The following is a 21,006-nucleotide window of genomic DNA, read 5'->3' as shown; positions in this document are numbered from 1 at the left end:
TTCTTTCTTTCTTTCTTTCTTTCTTTCTTTCTTTCTTTCTTTCTTTCTTTCTTTCTTTCTTTCTTTCTTTCTTTCTTTCTTTGTCTTTTCAGATATAAACGAGTGTGCGGACAGTAATGGCGGATGTGAAGGCACGTGCTGTAATTCTATTGGCAGTTATTACTGCAGGTGTCCTGATGGGAGTAAGCTCGGAGATGATGGGAAATCCTGCCAAGGTGAGTACACACTCACATCCATCGAGTTTACAGTTGTGCTCAAAATTATTCATACCCTTGGTAAATATGACCAAAGAAGGCTGTGAAAATAAATCTGCATTGTTAATCCTTTTGATCTTTTATTTTTTAAATAAAAAAAACTCTAATCTTTCATCGCAGGATACACATGTGGGGGGAAATCTCATTATGAAATAAATGTTTTTCTCTAATAGACATTGTTCAAAATTAATCATACCCTTTTATTCAAAATTTTTGCAACTTTCTTTTCCCAAGATAACAGAGTCTTCTTCTATAATGCCTGATGAGTTTGGAGAACACCTGACAAGAGATCAGAGATCATTCCTCCTACAGAATCTCTCCAGATCCTTCAGATTCCCAGATCCATGTTGCTGCTTCTCTTCTTCAGTTCACCCCACTCATTTCCTATAGGGTTCAGGTCAGGGGGACTGGGACGGCCATAGCAGAAGCTTCATTTTGTGCTCTGTGACACATTTTTGTGTTGATTTTTTACTTTTTTTTTGTATCATTGTCCTGTTGGAAGATCCAACCTTGGCCCATTATAACATTTCTAGCAGAGGCGGTCAGGTTTAGATTTTTTTTCTGTTGGTATTTGATAGAATCCATGATGCCATGTGTCTGAACAAGATGTCCAGGACCTAGCAGAAAATTAGGCCCACAACATTAAAGATACAGCAGTATATTTAACTGTACACATGGGGTACTTTTTTTTTTTTATCTCTGTGTGCACCAAACCCATCTTGAATGTTTGCTGACAAAAAGCTCTTTTTTTTCATCTGACCACAGAACGTTTGAAAAGTAACTGACACTACTGGAACTTCAGATGGGACCCGGTTCTGTGGTCAGATGAAAAAAAAAGAGCTTTTTGTCAGCACACACTCAAGATTTGGTGCACACAGGGATAAAAAAGTACCCCATGCCCACTGTTAAATATACCGCTGGATCTTTAATGTTGTGGGCCTATTTTTCTTCCAGAGATCCTGGACATCTTGTCCAGACACATGGCATAATGGATTCTATCAAATACCAACAGATAAAAAACTAAAACCTGACTGTCCCAGCTTGAAATCATTTAATGGGCCAAGGTTGGATCTTCCAACAGGACAGTGATCCAAAAAAACTATCCGAAAAAGTTAGTCACTGAGCACAAAATTAAGCTTCTGCCTTGGCCGTCCCAGTCCCCTGACCAAAACCCTATCGAAAATGAGTGGGGTGAACTGAAGAGGAGAAGCACCAACATGGATCTGGGAATCTGAAGGATCTGGAGAGATTCTGTAGGAGGAATGATCTCTGATCTCTTGTCAGGTGTTCTCCAAACTCATCAGGCATTATAGAAGAAGACTCAGAGCTGTTATCTTGGCAAAAGGAGGTTGCAAAAAGTTTTGAATAGAAGGGTGCCATTAATTGTGAGCAATGTGTATTAGAGAAAAAAATTTATTTGATAACGAGACCCCCCCATTGAAAATTCATATTCTCCAATGAAAGGTTCGATTTTCATAATTTTTTCAAACAAAAGATCAAAAGGATTAACAACGCATATTTATTTGTACAGCTTTGTTTGGTTAAATATACCAAGGGTATGAATAATTTTGAGCTGTATATCATGTTTCAAAAGTCATCCTCTCTTTAATCTCTATAATCTTAAAACCAACATTCGAGTAAGGGGTCCACATTATTAATATCTCATAACAAATTTACACTGCAAAGGTGGCGTAGAAGCACTTTTAAAGTGGCATTTAAGTGTTGTTACACAGACTGCTCAGATGCTGCTCAGAGGTGGCATAAATGTATTTACACAGCAATTAGGCCATGTGTCCACCAAAGCGTTTTTCGTGCGGCTGGCTGGCGTATTCAATTTTTTTCAATGGGTGCGCCGCGTTTTTAGAATGCCATGAGCATAACGAGGCGATGATCGTTCAGCGTTTTTAACCAGTTTAACCAGAGTTGAAGAATGTTCAACTTTGAGTAAAACGCAGCACTCATCACTGTCCCTTTTTACCAGTCGACCAATCACAGTGGAGGAGGGGCGGGACAAATACAACACCGACCAAACACCACATTCTGTGTGTGCGATGTCAACAGATGACAACAACAAGCCTAATAACGGAACAAAATCATTTAAAACAAGAGCCAGAGCGAATACTTTACATTGTATGAACATTTTTATATAGATTCAATCAATACAGAAACAAACTATCTGTGAAATGAGATACTATGAGTTACACTTCTGTGGATATTCCGTATAATAGCCAAAGCAATGGGTCAAAGCAAGTATAATTAAGTCTGGCTTTTATATGGCATTACATCTTTACATTCAATTTTGAGCAGGCACAGAGCAGCATGAAACAGTCTGTGTAAAGATGCCTTAAAGGTGCAATAGGTGATCTGGGAAATGCTAATTTTGGCGTTCAAGCGTTGAAAGCATACAATCTCACCCTCCTGATGGGCTTTGTGTGGGCAGTAGTGTCTGAATGTGCTGACAGAGACATTTCTACATCTGTGTCCATCTCAGCTGTTAGTGTGTAAGCGTGGGAATGATGATCCTGCTTGATGTCTCAGGTCCTGCTGGACTGAAAGGCTACAGGTGAGGAAACAGGTGTATGAGAGATGCCAAATTTACACCGTAAAGGTGGCACAGAAGCACTTCTGAAGTGGCAATTAGGTGTCTTTACACAGTCTGTTTAATGTTTCTCTGGTAGCATAAATTCATTTACACAGCATGCTTGTGAAATTGCAATTTCAATAGTATACTTTTATACTAGGGGCTAAGGAGCAGGCATATTTAGCCTTGCTTTTATGCAGCATTACGTCTTTACACCGAATTTTGAGCAGGCACAGAGCAGCCTTAAAGGGTTAGTTCAGCCAAAAATGAAAATTCGAAAATTTGGCTGGGTCAGAAAGCTCTCAGATGTCATCAAAAATATCTTAATTTGTGTTTTGAAGATGAACGAAGGTCTTGCGGGTTTGGAACGACAATTAATGACAGAATTTTCATTTTGGGGTGAACTTACCCATTAAAAATCAGCTGTGAGAGAGACATTGTGGTTATGGGATAGAACACAGAGTCGCAGCAGATATGTTTCTAGGTAGACCAACTTATTGTTGTAAAATACGCATTGACTGAATGTAATGAGGGAGAAAGAAATAGAAAAAAATAAAGAGTGTAGATACTACCCTGTATAATATTGCCAAGATTCAACAGTAATTCTGATGAAGAAATACTAAAGAATGCTAAAATCAATGCAGGCTGGTTAAATTACTGTAAATAATTTTGCACTTGCACCTAAATAATTTTATAAAGTTTATTATTTCAACTAGTATATCCACTTTCCAGTGATTTATTGTAAATTCACAGTGGTATTTTACAGTGAAATTTGATAGTCTTTGTGTCTTTGTCTTTGTCTTGTAACATGACTATAAATCTTCAGACTCTCTGTTGTGACTGCTTTCGATTTGTGGGAAATAGTCAGATGGCTGTAATTGAATTCATTAGGGTTAAAAGGTTGAACCACATTCAATAATTGAGTCATGGGGCAGGTTACAGCACTTGACCCATAGTTGACTGCATGTAGGAATCTGTAGGAATTCATCCCATGACAAGAGTCTGACAAAACCCATGTAACACTGAGGAAATTGTAGCTATAATATAATGTATGCATTTGCAATGACTCAGAGCAAAATTTCATTACTGTGAAGTAACTTGTGTTGATTTTCAGCAGATGTAACACCTAATTACTTGGGAATGAATGATCATACAGATCATACAGTATCATACAGAACAGCAGATCTCTCATTCTAGAACATTGCTAAAGATTTTTGAATTGTCAAGTTTCTAAAGAATTTTCATTTTAACAAAGTTATATTTCCAACACAAAAACCTAAAAACCAGACAGCTCAGTTTCGTTCTGACAGTGTGACTTTATGATAGGATATCTGTTATAACAGATAAAGACTCTCATGATGGCATAAGCAGATGTCTAGGATGAATTAACTTTTGTTCACTATGACTTATCCATAACCCCACAATCCATGCATTTTCCCCCTCACACATTAACTAAGGCTTTAAAAAAAAAAAAAAAAACATCTGTTAAAGTGGTAAAGAAATGTATGGCATGAAACAAGGCTGGTCACCATTAATCTCTTGTGTATAAGCACATTCTTCATAATGACAGTTTTACAATTACTATTTATGGCAAAACTATTATGCAATGAACATGATAATATTTCATACAGAACTTTTTGCCAGCACTAACAAAAAATGTAATGTTTTAAAGTGTTTAAGTACCATGCTTTCTAGCAGAAAAAAACCCCATAATATATTCATTATAATTTTTGGCAGACCAGTGAATTTACTATTTGGATTTTTTTTTGCTGTACACTGCCCCTATCAGAAATTATCTCCAACGATGTTGCATTTTCACCCAGAGCCATATTTAGACATAACAGGAAAGAACGAATTAATAAATTTAGAGACAAATACATTTAAAAAGGAATATTATACCCTTTTACAAAGTCTTGATTTTGTTTTTGGGGTTTACTAGAATAGGTTTTCATGCTTGAATGTTCAAAAAACACTTTATTTTTCACATATTTTACATTGTTGCAGCACCTCTTTTCTCAGTCTGTTAGTAACGTTCTGTTTAGTTCCAGTCTCTACACTCTAAAAACAAATGGTGCTATATGGCACTATATGGCACCTCTTTAAGTGCTGTATAGCACTGTATAATGCTTCAGTGGTTCTTCACCGGTTCTTCGGCTGAGGTGCTATATAGCACCAAAAGTGGTTCCCCTATGTTCCCACTTTTAGTGCCATATAGCACCATTTTTTTTAGAGTGTATGATGCCCCTCCTTCTGAAAAGCACAATGTGCTCTGATTGGTCATCTCACTTAGTGTGTTGTGAACCGCTTTGAGCATGTTTTGGAAATATCACACCCTTACATAACCGCATTAGATCCGTGTGGAAAAAAACTGCATCTCTTGGACATGGCGACAACACACTATTAACACAACTCAAGCAGGCCTCGCCCCCTTTATTTTCTGCTGGACTTGGGCAAGAATTTTTTAAATGTGCGATATTGGCCCTGTCCCAAAAGGCACCCTAAAGAATAAGTGCGCATCGAGGGTGCATATTAGGGCTGGGCAAAAAAATCGAGTTTTCGATTAATCGTTTTTTAAAATGTGGTCGATTCTCAAAGGCCAAGAATCGATTTTTTCCCCATATTTATTTTGCAAACATTGAACATGAAATTAACGTAAATCTAATAACTAGTCTTCTCCACTAGATGTCATCCTCTTATTGGCGATGTTACAAAGGAGCGGATGTATGTACGCGCCTATTATTCATTTATTCAGTGCTTAAATGGCAGCTTCCGGTGCGTTGACGTTTGTAATGCTGAGGTGAAATGCTACAAATCTGCAGAACTATTTGATGAGACATCACATCACCCAGACGTTGCAACACCAGAGCAGCCGAGCACACAACCGCTAAAAATATATCACATACATGCGAACGCTTGCCTTGCATTATGATCATTGTATTAAACTTGAGGGTTCACTTAAGCACGTATGTTGTTAGCCATTATAGACAACTTCAAATCAACCGTCAATAGATCAATAGACAGCGCAGGACCAATAATTCAAACCTAATAGCTTAGCCTATATTATAAACAGATTTCCTCAAATAAAAGTAAGTCCACATAAGTCAGCACGTTAAGGTATTGTTAATTACCACGGCAACTACTTGTGTCCAGGTATGAACGCGCTTCTCGTGTATGAAAAATAACGAGCGGGGCAGAGGGAGGCTCGGACGCCGGGAGCTCTCATTCCTCCGTCTCAAATCATCCAATATCCTTTTTATGTTTTAGAATAAGTGTATCAAAATATCCATAAAAACAAAATTGTATTGTATTTAACATAATTTTATGCATTTGAGATATAGAGATGGGTTCTGTTTTAATGTAGGCCTACCCAAGTTTACCTAAAATAAAAAGAGTTTAATATACAGGTTTGTGGCTCTTAATTTCTTTTTAATTACCCACTTGTAAACTTGTTCACTGTTCTTTTTTATAAATATAGTATTTGTATTAAATCTATATTCATTGAGTTGAATCGAAAATCGAATTGAGAATCGAATCGAAAATCGAATCGAGAATCGAAATCGAATCGATTTGAGAGCTTGCGAATCGAAATCGAATCGAATCGGAACATCTGAATCGATACCCAGCCCTAGTGCATATCAACCGCAAAGGGGGGCGCTCGCGAGCACCCTTTTGACACCTAAAATGACAAATGGGACTCCCTACGGTCTTATGGACTTAGCAGACACACGTACACGGCAGCCATTGTAAGTCCAGAAGACTGAAAGTGCAAATGAAGTGTGCCATTGTGGCGTGTACGTTCCTGGAAGAAAACTAAAGACTAAATTGAGGTGTTTCAGGGAGTTCAGAAACAGTGCTTACTGATATAGAGAATATCAGTAATATCAATATACCTTTTTCATTTTAAAACAGCAACATTGCACACTAAAGAAATTTGAAAATGTAAAAAAAAAACATAATAGTCAAAAATAAATAATTGATTTAAAGAAAACCAATGAAATTCATCAGCCAAATGTATTATGTTCATCAAGTGAGGGCAGACCATGTCTCATTTGTTGCATATGTGTGTGTGTTCATGCATGTTGTCCCCACAGATAAAGATGAGTGTGAGGAGCTGAACGGTGGTTGCCAGCAGACATGTGTGAACACACTGGGTTCGTACCACTGTGAGTGCAGCGAGGGTTTCCGCATACACGCCGATGCTCGCACATGCATAGGTAAGTTCTTTAAAAATCACATACATGTTCACAAACACGCATGTATCATGCGTAATATTTCTCTGTCTTAAGTGGCATCTGTGAATCACCCATAGCAATGCATTCTGGGATAGAGAGCAACAGCAGGCTGCCTACAACTCAATTATTTCTGCTAGCTCAACAAACAACGTTAACCCAGCGAGTTGACCTCTGGTTCTGCTAATCTCATCACCCTAAAACAGCCTTTATCCTGTTTTACTGGGGTCTGGATGTGTCATCACTCTGTGACAGGCCTGGCGATGTCATCACAGTGAGACAACAGCGCTGACCTGTCCCCTAAGACTCTGTAAATCTGCCAACTCAGACACGACATGGAAACATCATCAGTCAGAGAACGGGAGAGAAAGAATGAGAACTTTCCGAACCTCTCAATATACATATATAAACTCCAACCTGGATTTGATTCAGAAATGTTTTCCCTTAACAATAAAAGTTTTTCTTCCTGTCCAAACAAAAAATCTGAGTTTGCCATTACAAGCTATCTGGTGGTCAAAAGTCTGGGTTGACCCGAATCGAATAGTAACCAAATGGTTATAAGGTTGTTAGGAGCATCAGGTAAACACTGAGTTGCTGTTTGTATGTGTGCCCTTTTCCAGCGGTCAACTCTTGCTCCGTAAAGAATGGCGGCTGTGAACACAGGTGTGTCGATTTGGGAAACGAGCAGTACAAGTGTGAATGTCGCAGCAACTACCAGCTCAAAAGAGACGGAAAACACTGTGAATGTGAGTTCACATGCATTCACCATCTTTCACTTAACTTTTACTGTACTAATATTGTGATGGTTATGTGAACTCTTGTCTGTGTGTGTGTGTGTGTGTACTGTGTTATTCTCTCAGTGAAGGACCCCTGCAAGGAACATAATGGTGGATGTTCTCATATCTGCAGTAATGTGAATGGACAGGTGCAGTGCAGCTGCAGACCAGGATACAGACTGGCAGCCGACTTCCGGAGATGTGACGGTTTGTGTACACAGACGTGTGCCCACACATAGGCAAACTTTTTTTTACAGATAAATATTGTTTATCTTGTAATTATCTTTATTATGTTTAACAGCGTAAACAGAGTTTTGTGTCATTTTTAATTACTAATAGCCAATTACAGACTTTGCTTTTTTTTTTAAATTTTGAGTAAATATTGCATATTTCTTTCCCAGAAATATAATGTATGTCCAATTTCTGTTACTAAATCATGAAATAATTATTTTTTTATCAATTTAATTGTAATTTATGGAAGTAAATTTGAAATGAAATAAGTGTAATTTTTAACAAGAAAGGAAAGCTTGTGAAAACAACCTTTGATGGTAAACTTGTTTGAAACATGTTTTTAAAAAGACATGACAAAGTGTTGAGGTTTGAAGGTTTTTTTAATTAATTAATTTATTTTTTGTTTTGTTTTATTTCATTTGATTATTTGTCGACAAAGTCTTGAAGTTTGAACGTTTTTTAGGCCTTACTGACAGACAGACAGATTTTATTTATTTAATTCAATTTTAATTATTTTAATTATTACTCAGTGCATTTTTATTAGCCACAGCACTCGTAAAACTGACCATACACACCATAAAACTGAACTCTTGTCTCTTGTCTGTGTCCTACACACACACACACCAGGGGCGGACTGGGGCAAAAAAGTGTCTCTGGACTTTCTGGCACAAATCAGCCCATAACAACCGGTCCTCAACACGTCAAGTCAAGTCAAGTCACCTTCATTTATATAGGGTTTTTTACAACACAGATTGCTTCAAAGCAGCTTTACTGTGATAATAGGAAATAATTTTTGCTTTTGGAGAAAAGTTTTTCATCTCATCATAAACTCACCAGCTCATTATGCAAAGAGCAATTTTAAACACCACTCACTAACATGAAAATATAAATTCTATTATTTATACAGAAATATAAATGCTATTTTTTTATTGAAATGCTTTTATTAATGCTAACATTAATGAATGACTGGCATACTTCTTTAGTCTACTACTTTATATCACTAAAGTTCAATACCTACCATAAAACCAGTCCAAATAAAGCAATGCTATGGTCTAGAAGACTTAGTATGTAGTGCAGAATGTGGACTATTTTATAGTGCCTTTCTAGTGGTTATAGTATTTGTCCTTTCAGGAGCTTGACATCTGTCATTTTATGGAATAGAGTTCCAATTGTTTAAAAATTCAAGTTTAAAAAGTATATTGGTCCTGAAGTTGTTTAATGAAAAATATAGCACATTAGAATGATTTCTGCAGGATCATGTGACACTGAAGACTGGAGTAGGCTAATGATGATACATTCAGTTTTGATCACAGGATTAAAATATATTTTACAATATATTCACAACAGCTATTACAAATTGTATAAATATTTCTTAATATTGTTTTTACTGTATTTTTAATCAAGTAAATTCAGCCTTTTCCTTTCAAAAACATTTAAAAAGTCTTAATTATTTCAAACTGTTGATTGCTAGTGTGTAAAATAATGCATGTGAAATAACTAGCATATTATAGCCTATATGTATTTTAGTATATAACACATTCCTTCACGGGACATAAGCTACTAGAATATGAAAGTTACCAGTTTTACAAAATTTTAGTGAAAATAATATTTTGAGTTTTATGAATCATTTTCAAATGACTGTGATATTACTGAAGAAAGCCTGGAAACAGACACGCAAACATTCACTCTGATATGTCCATTGTTTAACATTTCTTTAATCATAAACAGTCGGAAATACTGCTGTATTGACTCCTCAAGTTCAGCTGTTTATCTTACCTTGGCTCACATTCAAGTGCCACGCTGCTAGGTTTCTGTGGACAATAAATCCCGCCTCCTTCGATTTGATTGGATATCTCAAATATTTTGACATTGACGAGCGCTTTTAGACCACTGAGACTGATTAGGCAAAATAGATTAGAGTTTTTCCCCTCAAGTGGGCCGCGCGTGCCAGTCGTCTGGGCTGACAGAAGGATATAGACTAGGCTACGTATATTTACTATTATTTATTCTTCATATTTACGTAGCAACGGGCCGGCCCACTTTGTCCAGCGGCCCACCGGGAAAACTCCTGGTGCTCCCGATGGCCAGTCTCCCCCTGCACACACACACACACACACACACACACACACACACACACACACACACACACACACACACACACACACACACACACACACACACACACACACACACACACACACACACACACACACACACACACACACACACACACACACACACACACACACACACACACACACAACAAGTCTGCTGTTAGTTACAATGTGTGCAGGCCAGTATAAAGCCATTGATCTGAGTCATGGGTACACATGTTTGTCTGGACCTCATTTTTTATGTCCAGACTTTATGAGACAACCTCAGCTGACCCCATGAAGAGACTCTCACCCCTGCTGTGCACACACACACACACACACACACACACACACACACACACACACACACACACACACACACACACACACACACACACACACACACAAACACACGCACACACTCATATTACTGGTATTCTAACTGAATACATTGTTTATTTATTTATTATAAAATGCAAACTAGTAGTTCGTTTTACACTGGCATATTTCCTAATTACCCAATTGCTTCTTCTCTCAGACATTGAAGAATGTGTGACTGGTCGGGCGAAATGTGCTCACGGCTGTGTTAACGTGCCGGGATCGTTCCGCTGTGTTTGTAATCCGGGATTTGAGCTGGGTGCCGATGGGAAACAGTGCTATCGTGAGTACACACACACATTAACACATGCTCTGTGAGTCTTTTAAAATAATGTTCGGTGGAGACCTAAAACTATTATCAGATTATCTCAGTAGTTCACTGACATGTGGAATTGGTTTACTGGAGGCAAACAGTCTGTGATTAGTCTGTCAGTGTGTTTGACATGCACCAATCAGTGATTAGAAACCCTAACGTGGAGTGATGCATTCTGCAGGTATAGAGATGGAGATCGTGAATGGCTGTGAGAAAAACAACGGTGGCTGCTCTCATCACTGTGAGCACACCACCAGCGGGCCCCTGTGCTCCTGTAACCAAGGTTACCAGCTCGCTGAGGACCTCAAGACGTGCATAGGTACAGTATGTGCCCGGCTTCATGGTTGTCTAGCTAGCAAATCCTTCACTATGTAAAATGTAGTTATTTTTATATTATAAATGACTCTACCGTATATGTACACTACCATGCAATAAATGTTTTTGGAAGAAGTAAAACAGTGATATTATGAAATATTACAATTTAAAATTCCTGTGGTGAATTTTCAGCATCATTACTCCAGTCTTCATTGTCACATGATCCTTCAGAAATCATTCTAATGCAGTGAGGAGAACAAGTATTTGATACACTGGCGATTTTGCAGGTTTGCCCACTTACAAAGCATGTAGCGGTCTGTAATTTTTATCATAGGTACTCTTCAACTGTGAGTGACGGAATCTAAAACAAAAATCCAGAAAATCACATTATATGATTTTTAAATAATTAATTTGCATTTTATTGCATGACATAAGTATTTGATCACCTACCAACCAGTAAGAATTCCGGCTCTCACAGACCTGTTAGTTTTTCTTTAAGAAGCCCTCCTGTTCTCCACTCATTACCTGTATTAACTGCACCAAAAGACACCTGTCCACACACTCAATCAAACAGACTCCAACCTCTCCACAATGGCCAAGACCAGAGAGCTGTGTAAGGACATCGGGGATAAAATTGTAGACCTGCACAAGGCTGGGATGGGCTACATGACAATAGGCAAGCAGCTTGGTGAGAAGGCAACAACTGTTGGCGCAATTATTAAAAAATGGAAGAAGTTCAAGATGATGATCCTTCTCCCTTGGTCTGGGGCACCATGCAAGATCTCACCTCGTGGGGCATCAATGATCATGAGGAAGGTGAGGGATCAGCCCAGAACTACACGGAAGGACCTGGTCAATGACCTGAAGAGAGCTGGGACCACAGTCTCAAAGAAAACCATTAGTAACACACTACACCGTCATGGATTAAAATCCTGCAGCGCATGCAAGGTCCCCCTGCTCAAGCCAGCGCATGTCCATGACCTCATGTCCAGGCCTGTCTGAAGTTTGCCAATGACTGGATGATCCAGAGGAGGAATGGGAGAATGTCATGTGGTCTGATGAGACAAAAATAGAGCTTTTTGGTCTAAACTCCACTCGCCGTGTTTGGAGGAGGAAGAAGGATGAGTACAACCCTAAGAACACTATCCCAACCGTGAAGCATGGAGGTGGAAACATCATTCTTTGGGGATGTTTTCTGCAAAGGCGACAGGGCGACTGCACCGTATTGAGGGGAGGATGGATGGGGCCATGTATCTTGGCCAATAACCTCCTTCCCTCAGTGAGAGCATTGAAGATGGGTCGTGGTTGGGTCTTCCAGCATGACAACGACCCAAAACACACAGCCAGGGCAACTAAGGAGTGGCTCCGTGAGAAGCAGCTCAAGGTCCTGGAGTGGCCTAGCCAGTCTCCAGACCTGAACCCAATAGAAAATCTTTGGAGGGAGCTGAAAGTCCGTATTGCCCAGCGACAGCCCCAAACCTGAAGGATCTGGAGAAGGTCTGTATGTAGGAGTGGGCCAAAATCCCTGCTGCAGTGTGTGCAAACCTGGTCAAGAACTACAAGAAACGTATGATCTCTGTAATTGCAAACAAGGTTTCTGTACCAAAGCAAGGTTTCTGTACCAAATATTAAGTTCTGCTTTTCTGATGTATCAAATACTTATGTCATGCAATAAATTGCAAATTAATTACTTAAAAATCATACATTGTGATTTTCTGGATTTTTGTTTTAGATTCCGTCACTCACAGTTGAAGAGCACCTATGATAAAAATTACAGACCTCTACATGCTTTGTAAGAGGGAAAACCTGCAAAATCACCAGTGTATCAAATACTTGTTCTCCCCACTGTATGCTGACATGTGCTCAAGAAACATTTATTATTATTCTTATCAACAGTTGTGCATAATGTTTTTGTGGAAACTTTTTTTCAGGATTATTTCATAAATAGAAAGATCAAAAGAACAGCATTTATTTAAAATAGAAATCAGTAGTAGAGAAATATAAATGTCTTTTACTTTTGATCAATTTAATGCATACTAAATAAAAGTATTAATTTCTTTAAAAAAAACTTTTTTGAAAGGGGTGTCTTCTAAAATATTACTTTAAATAATTATCTGTGAATGTATGCATTTTGACAGTTTAATTGAATAATTGTATAATGGCATAACAGAATCCCAATAAAAAAAAAACATCTGAATTACATTATTTATATAAATTATATGCAGGCCTGTTTTTAATTGTCCACAAATCCCTAATTAACAATTAGACATGTTCAAAATAGTAAACGTTTAATATCCTAAATAAAATTCACAGGTCACTATTATTCAATGCCAAAAACTTATTTTAACCTCAAAACAGTTCAATTGAAATAAATCTCAGAAATGTTGATGCTCATATAAAAAGTCAAGATTAATGCTGCCTTCACGTGCTATCGGAATTATCGTAAATACGAGTTTCCGAGGTAAAAATTGCACATGAACGCCCCCACATTCTGAAACTTGAATGCAATGAGCTCGTAATCACGACTTCAGAAGTCGGAATTATCAAATTTCCGATAGCACGTGAAGGCAGCATAACCATTCCTATTGGTGTAGAAACATCCTTTGTGTGATTTTGTTGTGTAAACATACATTAATTAAATTGCCTGCTTTTTGTGTCAATGTTACATTGAAATTTTTTATGAGAATATGAGAATTTTTCTCATGAGTAAGTGAAAATGCTTCTGAATTTGTGTGTGTCGTCTACAGACACTGATGAGTGTGAAAACGGGGAGGCGTGCTGTAGTCACTTCTGTAAAAATTACCCTGGAGGCTATGAGTGTGGCTGCAGACCTGGATACACACCCAACAGCTGCACATGTGATGGTATGTGTGTGCTTAGTTTCTTTTCTTCCTCATTTGACCTTCTGTTAATCACAGATTGAGGCCTAAATTGATGCTGAACTACATCTTTAACTTTATAGACTTACACATATTTTTTTATTATTTCCTCCTAAATGGGCTCTTTAAAGTTGATTTGAGCTCATTTAGTCTAACATGAAGGCAGTTTTAATATGAAAGTCTCTCTTCAGACATTGACGAGTGTGTGTCCGAGACGTCAGGATGTTCTCAGTACTGTGTAAACACCCTGGGCTCTTATGAGTGCTTCTGTCAGGTGGGCTTCAGACTGGACTATGACCAGAAATCATGCTCACGTGAGTACAAGTTTGATTGGCTGTTTAGTGATGACCTCATAAACAGGAAGTTTAAGTTTTTTACATTTTATTTCCTTTAAAGTGTATGTATTTCAAGAAACGAAAGTGTTTTTTTCTATTTTTAGCTAACTATATTAATCCTATATGTCTCTATTCTTTTCTTTTCTATCTCATTTTGCACATTTAGCTCTCTATGAGAGGGAATTGGAAGAGGAGGAGGAGGAGGAGGAAGAGGAAGACGTGGTTGGCAGTGAAGATGAGCCTGAGGTCCTACATTTGCCGGACTTGCTGTTCCGTCGCCCCCCTCAACTGCTGCATTACACCGCCGCTTTAAGCAGACCATATGATGATGACACACACACTTACTACCCAGAACACCTGCACAACCGTGAGCAGAGAGAGGAGCTGACCATGATCAGCAAGATTAGTAAGAGAAACTATGAACGTTAACATCAGAACTGTGACATACAGAAAAAGGAAAGGACACATACAATATAAATATATATATTGATCTCTGTGTATCAGTGTGTGAGGAGGGATCATTCGGGGACGACTGCAGTGTGAGCTGTGAGGACTGTGCTAATGGAGGAGTGTGTGCATTAGAGAAGGATCGCTGTGTGTGTGCGCCCGGCTGGACTGGGGTCACCTGTAATGACAGTGAGTGTCTTAATTCTTTACTATCAGATTTATAAGAATAATATGCTTCTTTTTTTTAAAACTCACACAGACTCCGAAATACCTTACTGCATAGATTCTTTATTTATTGGAGGCAAGGTTGATTGATTGATTGTGTTGTTTACTCACATCTGACTTAAGACTGAAATACACTGCATGACTCAGAAGAGATTTTAAAACACTAGGCATCAAACAGTTTCTGATTGTTACAGTGGAAAACTGGGCATCATACACTAAACGACTAAGGATCACACACAACCAGATTTTCAAATTGTTCCGAACACAACAAACTCATGGCAGAAACATGCTTTCAGACAAATGAAAGCAATTTGTGTTCTAAAATCAAATCTCAAAATTTCAAACTTGTTTATTATCCTCCTATTATCCTTCTGCAAAAATGCGTAGTGGAATTGACTCCAACTGGATGGAATCTGCAAAGAATATATCTACATATTAAAATTTTCGACTGCAAATCAAGGGAAATTTTTGGGCAAAAGTCGTATAGTTGGAGGAAATTATGTACTAGAGCTGTCAACGTGTTTAACGTGTTAAATATAACATAACAACATTTATTTCCATTCAGAGGTGCATACATTTTTGGTCAAGATCTTGTATTGACAATGCTAGAGTCAAGCACTCTGTAAAGTCTCCTCCAGCACATCCCAAAGACTTTCAATGAATTTAAGTCAGAGGTGCCAATTAATGTGTGAAAATGAATCTTCATCCTCCCTCCCAACCATTCTTTCACAGTTTTAGCCTGATGAATCTTGACATTGTCATCCTGGAATATGGCCATGATGTGTCTTCCTACATGTTTTTTTTAGGAAATGAAAAGCTACACACTCCATCAATTAGGGTTAGAAGAACTGTTGACAAACATATAACATGCTAGAAACATAAAAATCACTGCAATAATCATCCAATCATACAGTAGACTGTTAAGCATTTGACTTTTTTTTTTGCCCGGCTAGTGCATGTTTACAAACGAGGCACATTCATAGATTACATGACAGAATATTAGACAGAAGAGAATATTAGTATATAATGAGATACAGATGCCATTTTTTTCTGATGTACAGCTCGCTGCTGTAGTCCTGGTGTACTTACCCTTACTTATACAGAAATCCCATCAAGCCGCTGAGCAGAGCAGTTCAATGACTCTAAGCAAAGAACTTCCTGTAGCGACACTATAACTCAGCTAGATTATAACATAAATTGACAGCATGTTGGAGAGCTGCAGTCCTAAGAGCATCTCCACACCCATCATTGTAAAATCACAAGAGCGTAATTTGAGTTTTCCACATCGTCTCATTTTTAATCCACCCTAAAGTCAACAGAAAGTACGGTGGCTGCTGTATATCTCTCGGCCCCTGGTTCCTCTGAGAACCCTAAACATATATTTACTTATGCATTCTCTCTCTCTCTCTCTCTCTCTCTCTCTCTCTCTCTCTTTCTCTCTCTCTCTCTCTCTCTCTCTCTCTCTATTTCTTTTAGCTTGTGCTAAGGGCACATATGGTGTTCAGTGTAACAGTCTGTGTGTTTGTAAGAATGGGGGCCGCTGTGACCCAGTGACGGGGAAGTGCATCTGTCCTCCAGGGGTCCAAGGTCTACACTGTGAAAACGGTAGAGCACACAAGCTTTATATCTTGTCTCTCTCTTTTAACTGTGCTTTAACATCTTCCAATTCTCATGGCTTGTGATATTTCCTCTTTCCTCTTTACTTGTCGTGTCATATTTCAATATTCATAACCCTTCTTTTTTACTTTTGTAATGCTAACTCTTTCTGTCTACTCATGTTGACTTGGAAAAGAGAGGAATATGAGAAGAGGTATTTCTTTTCCCCCCTCTTTTCTAGTCTTTTCTGACTGCTGCTTGTTTGATACTCTACCCCCCGGTTTAGCAGACTAGGCTTAAGCAAGTTAAAATGCATGTTTTAACTGTTTTAACTGAAAGCAACTTGCACTGACCATATCTTAAAATATGTCAGTGCCATGGTTTTGTCTCAAGATGCACACCAGTAATGTTTTTTTTCTCAGGCACGTTTATCAAAGCTACTTAAGTTAAATCTCCTAATTGAACTAAGGCCTAATCCTGGCTTAATGTATAAAGCAACTGTTTTTTCAAAGGCAAGTTTTTTAGGTTAAAAAATGAAAGTGAATTTTTTAGGTCCTGTAACTTTTTGGAAAGAAAATAACAGTTTTATTCAGCAAAGACACTTTCAATTGATCAAAAGTGACAGTAAAGACATTTAAAATGATACAAAAGATAAATTTTTCTAGTAAATGCTGTTCTTTTGAGCTTTCTTTTTATCAAATAATTGCGGGTTTCACACAAATATTAAGCAGTGCAACTGTTAGTATAAAATTATTGTTTTTACTGTATTAATAAATGCAGCCTTGCTGAGCATAAGAGAGACTTAAAAAACATAAAAAATCTTACTGACCCCAGATTTTACAATGGTAGTGTATTTTTGAAAGTATAACTATTCCATGCAGTTTTTAAATGAATGCAAGAATTCAATGATAGCAGAATCGTTTTATCCACTTTGTTGGCTCCTCTATTATCAGTATGATCAAAAGAAGTCACAAAAGTGTCTGCCAAATAAATAAAAGTATAAATAAATGCCAAGCATCCCTCAGTAGACTAGCTGGCCTTTCATAGTCTTCATCACTTCGTCCATCAACCGCTTGTCTCTGAAATTCCCAGAGCTGGTCAGATAATTCAAGACATGTCTTGGGATGTAATGTGTGTGAGAAACATGGAATTTCTCTGATGTACCATGTGATGTCATCAGGTTGTCCACAGGGTTTCTATGGGAGGTTCTGTCGGAGGAGGTGTAACTGCCCCAATAATGGACGCTGTCATCGTCTGTATGGAGGTTGCCTTTGCACACCCGGAAAATATGGCAAATTCTGCCACCTGCGTAAGTATTTGATAAGCTAAGATAGTATGTTACAGTCAAATATTGTTACTTATCTCCTTTCAGTTATTTTGAGGTATAGTAAAATAGTGTTCCTCTACATTAGCATGTCCCAAATGGACCCATGGTGCAGGATGCTCGGAGGAATGCGAATGTTTGCAGGAAAACTCTCTCTCTTGCGATCCCCTAAAAGGCTCCTGCATTTGTAAACCTGGCTACCATGGTGACCACTGCCAGGCAGGTAGGTGATGTTTCTCCAGCCATCTGAAACAGTTGTGTCAGACAGGTACAAGGAGATATGCAGTATGTCATGTTCCTGTATAGAATGTGATGACGGTTTCTTTGGGGATGGCTGCCGTGAGCGATGTAACTGCTCTGATGGTGAGCCATGTAACCCTAAAACTGGAGAGTGCCAGAAGAAGTGCCCATCCGGATATCATGGAGAGAAATGCCAGCTGGGTAAGACTCACAGTCGTACACAAAGTCTGTGTTCAGAAGGGAATACTAACCTATTTCTTATTGCATACTCATACTGAACAGTTCGTACTCTACCATTCAAAAGTTTGGGGTCAGAATTATTTTATTTGAATGAAATTAATACTTTTATTTAGTTTGGTTTAGTTTATTTATTTATATAGCACAAAAAAACAACCGCTGACCATTGTGCTGTACTAAAATTGTAAAAACAATAAAATAACGTACAAAGAGAATTATTCATATAGAGAAACTAACTCAGTTAAAGACTCCTATTATAAGCCTTCTATAAAGATAGGTTTTAAAGGGATAGTTCACCCAAAAATGAAAATTAGCCCATAATTTACTCACCCCCAAGTCATCCTAGGTGTATATGACATTCTTCTTTCAGACGAATAAAATCGGAGTTATATTACAAAAGTCCAGTCTAATCCAAGCATTAGAATTTGATTTGGTGTTAATAAAGGCCTTCTGAAGCGAAGCGATGCGTTTGTGTTAGAAAAATATCCATATTTAAAACTTTATCAAGTAAACTTTCGGCTGACCGCCTTCCATGGAAAAGTGTTGAATTTTGAAAGAGAAACTCAAGGTGCGTACGTGACGTCATGACGAGCGGACCTGCTCGCGTTAGTCTTTCAATCGGCAGAGTAACTTTCAACAATTTTTCCATAAATTGAACAGGGAAGGCGGTCGGCCGAAAGTTTACTTGATAAAGTTTTAAAAATGGATATTTTTCTTACACAAACGCATCGATTCGCTTCAGAAGGCCTTTATTAACACACCAGAGCCGCGTGGAGCAGTTATTTGATGGGCAGATGCACTTTTTATAATCATGGGCTGATTTTCATTTTTGGGTGAACTATCCCTTTAAGTTTTGCTTTAAACAGAGATTCAGCAAGGATGCATTACATTGATCAAAAGTGACAGTAAATACATTTCTATTTCTACAAATCATTTCTATTGATTGTTTTTATTCATCAAAAAATCCTGAAAAAATTAATTACAGTTTCCACAAAAAAGTTTTCAACATTGATAATAATAAGAAGAAATGTTTCTGATCATCAAATCAGGTACTGGAATGATTTCTGATGTATCATGTGACACTGAAGAGTAATAATGATGAAAATTCAACTTTTCCATCGTAATTTAATATTGTGTTATACAGTTATTTCAAAAACAATATTATTGTTTTACTGTATTTTGACTACTTTTACTGTGCAAAGTATACATATTACAAACTATTTTTAAGTAGTTTGTATACCTTAGCATACAGAATACTTTATCCCACAATGCAATGCGGTTTATCCGAGTTTGTAATATTCTTACACCCAAATACACGTAAAGTAATTACAGCTGCAATTTCAGAATCTCTTTATTGAAGTTATGATTTCATCTGAAAAATATATATAATAATTTTAAGACAGTATATCTGGACACTATTACTGAATTAAAGACAGACACCACAGGTCAAAAGGGTAAAAAAACTAAAAAAACTTAAAGTTGTGACCATATACTTTCCAAGTTTTAAATATGGAAATGATGCATTATCTAATTAAATGTGCACTAACTTGCATACATTTACAGATACAAAAATCTGAAAACTGGCTAAAGCCTGCTTTGATTGTTTTTTTTTGTTTGTTTTTTTTTCATTTAGTTGACATTAGATTCATATGACATTTACTTGGTGGATTTTGGATGTCTCTTTTCATGTAAATCAGAAAAGGGCTGCCAAGTTTTCAAATGGGTCAATAATGGCTTTGCATCGCCCTCTAGTGATTGTCAGATGTTGGTGCACAGAACTTATTTAATGGCTCAGTTATTTTAATAGCTCAATAATGTCTGCATCAGAGATCAACTGTGAACAATCAATCATCAGACAATATGTCCTTTTTAAAATTCCAAGGAGCAGATGCACTAAACACTCACACATGATGACACACTGACAGCTGTAAGTGGCAGTAATTTCATAGTGCCGTATGTCAAATCTCAGTAGCTTTGTATTAAAGAGTGCGTCACAGAATAAATGTTTTATGTAGCTAGATTTATGCGTTACATCTCCGTTATGTTATGAAAATGATATATTAACACACACTGTGTGTGTGTGTGTGTGTGTGTGTGTGTGTGTGTGTGTGTGTGTGTGTGTGGATACAAATGGGTTTTCCCTCTGTTCGCTGAAGAGAGAAATGGATGAATTTGGAAAGGGCATCATGCTTTAATAACACATTTAAAGCATCTGTTTTAGTTATAAGTCTTTCTTGATCACTTACATTCATTTTTTTTGTCTTAATGGCTTAAACAGACCGTAGTTTGGTCTTAATGCTAAAGCAGGCCCTTTTATCCCATCCCTTTTATCCCAATTGAAGTTAGGTCGAGGGAGAGCGCTTTACAGTTTCTATGTAGGACAAGAAAAAGAGAGAGAGTGAGTGAATTCAGACATGACAGACAGACAGTCTTATGCCAGTTTGAACTGTAACGCTAAGTGCTTCTGTTATTACCTGTTTAATAGATTATTGACAAATTGTTTTCACCTCATTTTCAATTAACAAACAAACAACAAATATTTCTCTCTCTCTC

General features: G+C 37.6%; 1 protein-coding gene across 1 annotated transcript in view; it reads left to right on the top strand.

The window, feature by feature from the left end:
• The window catches only part of egfem1 (EGF-like and EMI domain containing 1), a gene marked incomplete at its 5' end in the record, with an annotated part of 64,180 nt that overhangs the window by 19,523 nt on the left and 23,651 nt on the right, over positions 1–21,006 (top strand). The window contains 14 exons of the mRNA XM_079823816.1: positions 93–215; positions 6,927–7,049; positions 7,685–7,810; positions 7,925–8,047; positions 10,703–10,825; positions 11,037–11,174; positions 13,918–14,034; positions 14,241–14,363; positions 14,551–14,790; positions 14,889–15,020; positions 16,533–16,661; positions 17,833–17,961; positions 18,065–18,199; positions 18,283–18,417. Of these exons, the coding sequence (XP_079679942.1) occupies positions 93–215; positions 6,927–7,049; positions 7,685–7,810; positions 7,925–8,047; positions 10,703–10,825; positions 11,037–11,174; positions 13,918–14,034; positions 14,241–14,363; positions 14,551–14,790; positions 14,889–15,020; positions 16,533–16,661; positions 17,833–17,961; positions 18,065–18,199; positions 18,283–18,417 (1,896 nt within the window). The remainder of the gene's footprint in view (positions 1–92; positions 216–6,926; positions 7,050–7,684; positions 7,811–7,924; positions 8,048–10,702; positions 10,826–11,036; positions 11,175–13,917; positions 14,035–14,240; positions 14,364–14,550; positions 14,791–14,888; positions 15,021–16,532; positions 16,662–17,832; positions 17,962–18,064; positions 18,200–18,282; positions 18,418–21,006) is intronic.

This window comes from Gobio gobio, assembly GCF_949357685.1.
Source record: "Gobio gobio genome assembly, chromosome: 8".
NCBI classification, from domain to species: domain Eukaryota; kingdom Metazoa; phylum Chordata; class Actinopteri; order Cypriniformes; family Gobionidae; genus Gobio; species Gobio gobio.
This window is presented reverse-complemented; position numbering and strand designations above follow the sequence as displayed.